At 47.9% G+C, this 9,240-nt stretch overlaps 1 protein-coding gene and 1 pseudogene across 1 annotated transcript in view; both read left to right on the top strand.

The window, feature by feature from the left end:
- The window catches only part of LOC106814591 (protein Hook homolog 3-like), a 14,509-nt gene extending 9,897 nt beyond the window's left edge, over nucleotides 1-4,612 (top strand). The window contains 10 exon segments of the mRNA XM_014818933.1: nucleotides 383-480; nucleotides 1,101-1,260; nucleotides 1,637-1,763; nucleotides 2,639-2,724; nucleotides 3,134-3,166; nucleotides 3,436-3,471; nucleotides 3,473-3,499; nucleotides 3,501-3,575; nucleotides 4,214-4,289; nucleotides 4,584-4,612. Coding sequence (XP_014674419.1) covers nucleotides 383-480; nucleotides 1,101-1,260; nucleotides 1,637-1,763; nucleotides 2,639-2,724; nucleotides 3,134-3,166; nucleotides 3,436-3,471; nucleotides 3,473-3,499; nucleotides 3,501-3,575; nucleotides 4,214-4,289; nucleotides 4,584-4,612 — 747 coding nt within the window.
- Nucleotides 4,212-9,079, top strand: LOC106814597 (annotated as a pseudogene).
- The last annotated feature ends 161 nt before the right edge of the window (nucleotides 9,080-9,240 follow it).

The raw sequence follows: 9,240 nt of genomic DNA on the forward strand, positions 1-9,240 counted from the left end.
CAGGTAAGAACTACTGCTCAGGTGTGGAGAGCTAGACACACAGGTAAGAACTACTGCTCAGGTGTGGAGAGCTAGATGTACAGGTAATGCCGCCCAGTTGTTGTTGTTGTCAATCACTATACCTGTTAGATTTATGATATCGGTGGCTATATATGTCATCGGCACTATGGCTACAGGGAATATCTACTCCACGATGAGCTGAAGAATGATTCCTACATGAGTGGCGGTGTGATTTGTTCACGGAATTCTCTGACCTTGATCATTCCCCGACCTTGAGGCTGCTGCGTGTACGGGTGAACTCGGTGGTAGGTGCGGCGTCGCTCGCTCGCTCGCCGGCAGCAGCAGCAGCAGCTAAGCCTCGTCTGTTTGCCGCTCCTTACAGCTCGCTTCCATCCAGGAAGAGAAGATCGGTCTGACGGTCGAAAACCAAAGATTGCAGGAGAAGATCCACATGTCAGAGCAGCTGCTGGACGAAGACAGGTAATCTATATATCCGCCTGCAGCGTCATCGCCGGGTTACTCTCGCCAGCCAACCAGAGTCGCGACGAAACATTGTTTGCTCAGAAACCCTCAGCCCCCAAAAAATATAGCGAAATATAGTCCCACCTCACAGCGGATATATCACTGATTACGCCAGCATTAAAAACACCAAGATTTTAAGCAGTTATAGCATAGAAAATTGGATATGAACACATCGTTACTCTAGACAATTGCTGTTACTCGAGCAATAACGGTAGGTATCATGAAAGTGGTGAAAACACTGGAAAACTCTCGTAATAATTACTTTAATTGAGCGACCCATCGTTAGCGATCTACACGCGTCTCGTTGTCTTTCTCGCCGCACATTACCAGCGATGTACTATTTTTAACGTTATCTACATAAGAGTCGGTCAGCAGCGATGGAGTGAACGAATCTTTCTGACGATGGTTGGGAACGATATCATCGTATCGAGAGACGTCGTCTATTCGTAAAATTCTCGCCGATAAACGTTAACATCGTTGCTCACCGTAACCGCGCAGTGTTTCGACAACGTCGTGGACGATCGAGCGATTAAGCGCGGCCGGTGTAGACGTTTGTTTGCGTGTCGTCGTGGCGACAGCAGCGGCGGCAGCAGCACGGCGGCGGAGAGGAAGTATCAACATCTGCAGGCGAAGGTCGACAACTTCCAGGACGAGCTTTATAGACTGGAGAACGTCTGCCAGGATCAGCGCATTAAGCTGGAGCTGCAGGAGAAAGAAATACTCGACGTCCAGCTAAAGGTTCGCCTTCAGTGGTTGTCGTTACATCTCGGTTCACGCTCCTCATCCTCATCCTCCTCGTTCTTTCTCCTCAGCTTCCTATTGTAGTTGAGTGTATAATAGCTACTTTGCTATATAGAGAAGTAGCGGCACTTGTTATTTTTATCTCTCAGGGATGCACAGGGAAGCCATAGCTTATTGCAGTGACGGTTGACACGGGTTTGACTGTGTCATGATGCATACATGTATATGTCTGTAATACGTCTGTTTTCTCCCCTCCCCTCTATGTCTACACAGCTACTTATGTAGCACGCCCCCCACCACCACCTCCTCTATCTATGAAGGTAACAGCCACACGCGTGTTTGCCTGTGTAACTCTTGTTGCGTTATCCGGCAGAACGAGAGCCTGGTGAAGCTGGCGGACGAAGCACGGAGTCTCAAGGATGAGGTCGACATTCTCAGACACAACTCTGAGAAGGCCTTGCAGTACGAGCTGTCGATAGACACTTACAAGAAGAAGCTAGGTAAGTTACATTAGGTTAGCTCTCTCCCCCTGCGCATGTGTTGCGGTTACCACGGTTACCGCGCATGCGTTGTGGTTACCACGGTTACCGCGCATGCGTTGTGGTTACCACGGTTACCGCGCATGAGGTTACCACGGTTACCGCGCATGCGTTGTGGTTACCACGGTTACCGCGCATGCGTTGTGGTTACCACGGTTACCGCGCATGTGTTGTGGTTACCACGGTTACCGCGTATGTGTTGTGGTTCCCACGGTTACAGTGCGTAAGCCGTCTCAGTGCAAGAGTAAATTACTGGATAGTTGTAAGCATGGCACTGTATGTATGCTCTTGTTGTTTCCAATAACTGACATGCAATGGTTGATGTAAATGTTGCGTTTTACGTGATACATACTTAAAGTGATTACGTCACCGGAAATAATAAAAAAAAATATTTCCACTTTTTCACAAAATACAAGTAATTCTGTTCACTTTTTATGGTTAAATTGCTGCATTATACTTCTTATTTTACTATATTTTTCAATGTGAACATACACTTGTGACGCATACATAGCCCTAAGCAAGCAATTAATGTTATGAACACTAATATTAAATCGTCCAGGTTTTTTGGATTTTTAACTAGCTGAGAAACAATCTTATCAGGTAAGAATTTGACGATACGTTTAGTCCTGTTGGTTCTTACTTCAAATGTAAAAAAATGGCCAATTTTATTTTACAAATTTCATCATAGAAAATTCGTGACGTAATCACTTTAACTACATCATGTACAATACTAAAACTTGGTGGGTTGCTATACTAAAATACTAAAATCTGGGGAATGCTTCGCTTGTGATGTCGACGTCAATTCTGTGTGTTCAACCATTTTTCTCTTATTGCAGAGGAGATGGGTGATGTAAAGAGACAGCTGAAACTGTTGGAGGAAAAGAACACTAACTATGTTCAGAGTAGCATGGAAATGGAGGAGGTAGGTTGCATTCTGTCTAAAATATTGCAATGTGAATAGGATTGCATGTTTTAGCATTCGTGGTAACAGATAAGAATGTAATAGGACGTGTAATCTCATGTGTTCGCACTGCGGAAATACCATACTGTATATTCCTACCAGATATCCCGTTGATAATAAATCTTCCCTCTCCTTCCCCTCCTCCTCCCTCTCCTCCTCCTCATCCTCCTCATCCTCCTCCCTCCTCCTCTTCATGGTTTCTCTCTCCCCTGCTAGAGCTGAAGGAGGCCGCATGTCATTCCCCATTGCAGGTAGACCCCACTCCTCCTTCCCCTCCTGCCTCCCCCACCTCTCCTTCTCCTCCCCTCCCCCTCCTCCACCTCCTCTCTACCTCCTCCTCCTCCTCTCATGGTTTCTCTCTCCCCTGTAGGAGCTGAGGAAGGCGCAGTCGTTCCGCACGCAGGTAGACCCCACCTCCTCCTCCTCCTCCTCTACCTCCTCCTCCTCCTCCTCCTCCTCTCATGCGTTTTTTCTCTCTCCCCCTCCTTCCACCTGTAGGAGCTGAGGAAGCGCGCAGTCGTTTCCGCACACATGAGACCACCTCCTGCCTGCTCCTCCTCCTCCTCTCCTCCCCACCTCCTCCCCCTCCCCCCCTCATCCTCCATCTCTCGATGCGTTGTCTCTCTCCCCTGTAGGAGCTGAAAAGGAAAGGCGCAGTCGTTCCGCACGCAGGTAGAGCGCTATAAGAAGGAGATCCATGAGCTTCACGCCTAAGCTGTCGGAGGAGAGCAAGCGCCGCCGACCGTCTCGACTTTGACAACAAGCGACATCACGAAAAAACTGTTCCTTGGCAGCCGCCCGAAGAACGATGGGTGAGAGAGGGCGCCACCTGCGCCGTGCATGCAGCCGTGTGTGCATGTGTGTGCGTGCGTGCGTGAGCGCATGCGTGCATAGGTGTGCGTGCTGGAAGCGTGCGTAGCGGTGCTGTTGCGCTGCGTGCGTGCCGCGGCACCCGTGTGTGCGTGCCGTGCGTGCGTTGCTGTGCGTGCGTGCGTGTGTCTGTCGCGTGCCGGTGCGTCTGGTTGCGTGCCTGTGCGTGCGGGCCTGTGGAATACTGTTACGTTGCGGCATTGCTTGCCGTTCCCGTACAGATCGCTGTGTGCCGTATGTTGTGTGCGTACGGTGTGGTGTGTGTGTGCGTGCGTGCCCGTGCGTGCGTGCGTCGCTGTCGCCGTGCAGCACTGCGTGGTGTGTGATGGGTGAATACTTTACCGCCTGCCACTGCTGCCGTTCCTTTACAGCCAGGCCATGCTGTGTGGTGCGTTGCGTGTGAATATGTGTATGTAGTATGTGTATGTCCTTACAGCGGCTGTGTGTTGTGTGTGTATGTAGTATGTGTATGTCCTTACAGCGGCTGTGTGTATGCGTGCGTGTGTGTGTATGTAGTATGTGTATGTCCTTACAGGCTGTGCCGCGTGCTACCGTTGTGAATACTTACGTTCCCTTACAGCGGCTGGTCACAATGAGAGATTCACTCAGTGAAACAAACGAAGAGCTGAGGATGATGCTGCTGCAGTCAGGGGCAGGTGAGAACTTGTTACACTAATTATTCAACTACTCGTCTACGCTACACTAACTATTAATTTATTAAATTACCAACTTTATTGAATGTTTAGTTGTTATCGCGTTTATGCGAGATTAGTTCTTAAATTTTGTTATTCGTGTTCTACTCTTTTTCTTTTCCTGGTCGATTATATTTTCTGTTATATATTCTATACTATTTCGTATTCTAATTTTTATATACTATTTTATTCTATTCTATTGTATTTTTTTCTATTCTATGTTTGATTATATTGGATTTTTAACTGCATCTGACATAGATCAGATGCAGCTTGTAGAATCGCCATGAGCGTTGCGCTCCGTCCGGTGCATTCTGTCGGCCATGCGTTCGCTGCCGTTCAACAGTTGGGCACAAATTTAACCACTCGACGTACGGTCACGATATTTGGGACGTGGGGGGTAATCCGGAAAACGAGTTGGATGTCGAAGCTGGGGGTCAAAGGTCAAGAGGTGTAAGAAGGGAAAATTCCTAACTTAAAGGTATCAGGGAGGGAAATGCCCAGAATTGGACGGCACAAATCTAAACGGCTCGAACCTAGGTCGTGATAGTCGGGTTGTATAGCATCATGGTAGGAAAATGCCTCACTGTGAGGAAATTGGAGGTCAAAGGTCAATGTGGCGGCACAGGGCAGATTTGTAGACAATTTTCTGAGGACCATGGTGCATCTGATGGACGAATTTGGTATTCAGCGGTGACCTACCCATTTGTGGATGGCTTTATTGAAAAAAAGACCAGTTGAAATTGTACTTTCCGTGACATGCGATAAGAGTAAGTGTCGGATAACTTTCTGACCCTCAAGAGGGAGGGTTAAACATTGTATTTGTTGACTGTTAAACAAAGGACTGAACTGCTTTTGCTATTATCAGATGCCCATACCTGCTTGTGAATGTGAGGCTACAGTTGCACAGTTGAATTTGCAAAGACCAATGTTTTGTTGAACAAGGGGGATTTAGCTCTTTTTAAATCATATTATTGTTCTAAAAGCAGTCTGTCTATTACACCCTGAAGGCCTGACCATCAGTGATGCTCGTGTAGAATAGGCAAAAACACGGGGCAGCCCATGGTTGCACGCTTCCTAATCATAATTGTTGCCTGCCAACCTGCAATGCACATGTGTCTGCAATGCATAGAGGAGTTAGGTGGCGTGCGAAAGTGTTAGCCTGATATTATTTGTTCGAATTGCGCTATGAAGTCAAACAAGAAAAAGAAGACTTATGTATAGAGTCTTGCTATGTACAAATGAATTTATCAGCAGAACACCAGACACCAGATGCTAGCGCTGCGCACTGCCGGCACTTGTTGGTGTATAATGTGTTATTATATCGTTTTTTCCAAAGCCACTTGTAAAACACATAATTACAGAGGATAATAAATCTGTGTGCTGTGCATTTTTTAGAGAGAAGCAATCATTGCTAGAGAACTCACCAGATGACAGCACCATCGCTCACATGCTGGAATTGGTGCCTCAGAAATCAAGTGAGTTTATCGATGTTTGTGGGGATTGTGATCCACGTGAAACTACTAATACCAGTAGTTCGTCATCTATCAAGTCTTCCTAGTACTCAGTGATCTTGTGTAACAATTCTTATAACCTACCTGTGATTAATATACCTTAGCACGCGATTGTTTATCTAAAGTACTAAATTTTCTGATTGTTGAATTAACCTCATCGTGATCATTGTGCATGATATATATAGATATATATATATCAGAAGTATATAATAGGGAAGGAGTGTGACTTCAATAAACAACGCAAATTCGCTCATTTACTAGCCTTAGAATACCTACGATTTACTATGCGTAACTCAACCAACTTGAGACTCAAAATCGTTACACAGTACATTCGCCCTAGCATCGTTGACGAAATCGTATTCCTCGTATACACTCGCAATTCCGGGAGATACAGACTAAAACGCTACGACACGATTATGCCATTCTGTTGCCCGCTAACCGAATGTATAAAACTGCCCATAACTTTGAAACAAAAGGCCAGCTACTAGCGACTGATTGCCGCAATCTTGCTCCCTATGGCGATGCGCGTGCTGTGGGTCGCTAGTTGAGCTGCCTTTTGGGTTTCAATTTAGCGGTTTATACATTCGGATTTGTCGGCCAACAGAATGGATAATCGTGTCTACGTTTTAGTCCTGGTATCTCCGGATTGCCGGGTGTCATACGGATTGGAAACGATTTCGCACGATGCTAGGCGAATGTACTGTGTATTTACGATTTGAGCTCAAGTTGAGTTGTGAGCTTACGAGTAGTTAGATCGTAGGTTATTCTAAGGCTAGTAAATGACGAAATTTCCTTTGTTTAGTTGAAGTCACACTCCTTTCCCTATTATCTACTTCTGATATATATATATATATATCTCTGATCATGCTGTGAAATGCTAATCACTAACGTTTCGAATTAATTTTTGTGTGCTAATTCTTGGCCGTATTTTTATTTTTTATAGTTTTTATTAGTACGTTTCCGTCATCTCCCGGTTTGCTATGTAAATCGGTTGTTCAGCGCCAATGACCTGTCAGAGCCAGTCTGCCCATGGATCCACATGCGACAGTAAACACCCACAAGCGCATTCTAACTGCCCACAAAGAACCTAAATCACTATTAATAATAATAGCTTATTTATTGAGGTTCATTGCCCTTTCTCCCCTCTTGTTGCTTGCTTGTCTGAGTTAGTACACTGAGATTTTTGGAGTGTTTTTTGAAGAGTTTCTTAAAACCTAAGTGACAAAAATTTTGCTTGGTACAAAAGAAACCCTACAGTATATCCCCCATCTACCGGGTCCAGTTTCTCCCTTCCCTCGGCAGCAGTCTGAGTTATAGACTGGCGCTGGTGTTTACTGCCGCATAGTTGGCTGGGTCGGCTATAGCGTGTGCTAGGCGGTCATGTGATTTCTTGCCTTTGTATTTCTTTTGTTTTTTTTTTGTTTTTTTTTTGTTTGTAGGGATGATGACGTGTTGGTTGTCAGGTAGGCTCCTGTTTTTCGTTGTGCAAGGCTAGCAGCGCACACTACTTGCATGTTATCGCACTTAACACGCACGACTCACGCTGTTTGCCGCCGACGATGGCGCCCCGCGCTGTTCTCGGTGGCGGGCCCGCGCTGTTCTCAGGTGGCGCCACGCTTGTCTCGGGGTTGGCCACCGCGCTGTCACGCGCGGCGATGGCGCCACGCTTGTTTCTCGGTGGCACCGCCGCTGTCACCGCGACGGTGGCGCCGCGCTGTCTCGGTGGCACCGCGCTGTTGCCGCCGACAGGTGGCGCCCACGCATGTCTCAAGGTGGCCACCGCCGCTGTCTCGGATGGGCACCGCCGCTGTTTCCGCCCGCGGATGGCGCGCGCGCTGTTTCTCGGTGGCCACCGCGCTGTCGCCGCGACGCGTGGCGCCGCGCTGTTCGGTGGCCACCGCCGCTGTTTCCCGCGACGAATGGGCGCCGCGCGTGTCTCGGTGGCACCACGCTGTTTGCCGCGACGATGGCGCCACGCTGTCTCGTGGCCACCACGCTGTCGCCGCCGACGGTTTGGCGCCACGCTGTCTCGGCTGGCACCGAGCTGTCGCCGCGACGGATGGCACCACGCTGTTGCTGCCGGACGGTGCACACGCGCGTGTTGCCGCCGACGGTGGCGCCGCGCTGTTGCCGCGACGATGGCACCGCGCTGTTGCCGTGACGGTGGCACCGCGCTGTTGCCGCGACGGTGGCACCACGCTATACGTACACGTCGTGTGTTCGTGAGCATCCCCGGTTGCACACTCGCTACTGTTGTCACTAACCCCAGCGTTTGCATCTGGCTGGAGGATTGTGAGGGTGGGTGTGTGTGAGCGTGCAGCACTGCAGTATGCATGGTTATCGCGCGTGCGCTTGTGTGTCGTGGGTCACATGCGCACGCACGAAGCAGCACGGAGGCTCAACAAACCACTCGACGAAATGCTTTCGCCGATTTAACGACGTTTGTCTCGTGCGTACGTGATCCGATCCTAACAAATCGCTGAGGCTTTGATGACTAACATTTACCCGGTGTTAGAGTAGAACTGTGTGGGTGGGGGGGGGGAGGATGTTGCCAGGTTAGATGTGAGTAGACGGCTTTTTTGTCACGCAATTTATTTCGGGTCACCGCGCATGCGTTGCAGTGATAGTGACACTAACTAGATTGTTTACAGGAATGTTGAGAGATTGTGTGTAGTGAAGAGTTGGGTGTGTGTACGTGTGAGTGCATGCGAGATGTGTATGTGTGAGTGTATGTTTATTTAAGGGTGTGTTTGTGCGTGCTTGTGTGCAGGTGTGCGTGCGTGTGTGTGTGTGCGTGCATGTGTACATGTATGTGTAATAGTTTAAAAGTTTATAAATGAGCGTGAACGTCAACATGCCTATAGTTTCTTGTATTGTATATATGTATAATTTCCAGATAAAACATTTCAGTTTTTTCACATTGATTGAAAGCAACTGGATCACATTATGCTTACATTATTCAGTATATGACACAGTTAATCTCAATTATTCCATGTAAAATGTGTTGGAATATCCACCATTTCCACATATTCTATAGTACATTAATAACTACACCACTTGATAGTAATCCTGGGTGTTACCATGGTTACTGCATAATTTTAGGGAGAAGCTCATACGACTACAGCATGAGAACAAGCTGCTGAAGTTGTCAGCAGATGGCAGCACTGATGACAATAGTCGGATGCTGCAGAGTATGTTAGATGATGCTAATGTGCGTATCAATGAACTGCAGTCTGCATCAAGGTAACCACTTTGCTACCTACCTACCTAACATAACCAGCCTGCATCTACCTATCTACCTGCCTACCTGTCTACCTGTCTACCAGCCTGCCTGTCTACCTGCCTACCTGCCTACCTGCCTGCCTGCCTGTCTGCCTGCTTGCCTGCCTGCCTGCCTGCCTGCC

This window comes from Priapulus caudatus, unplaced genomic scaffold (assembly GCF_000485595.1).
Source record: "Priapulus caudatus unplaced genomic scaffold, Priapulus_caudatus-5.0.1 Scaffold948, whole genome shotgun sequence".
NCBI classification, from domain to species: domain Eukaryota; kingdom Metazoa; phylum Priapulida; class Priapulimorpha; order Priapulimorphida; family Priapulidae; genus Priapulus; species Priapulus caudatus.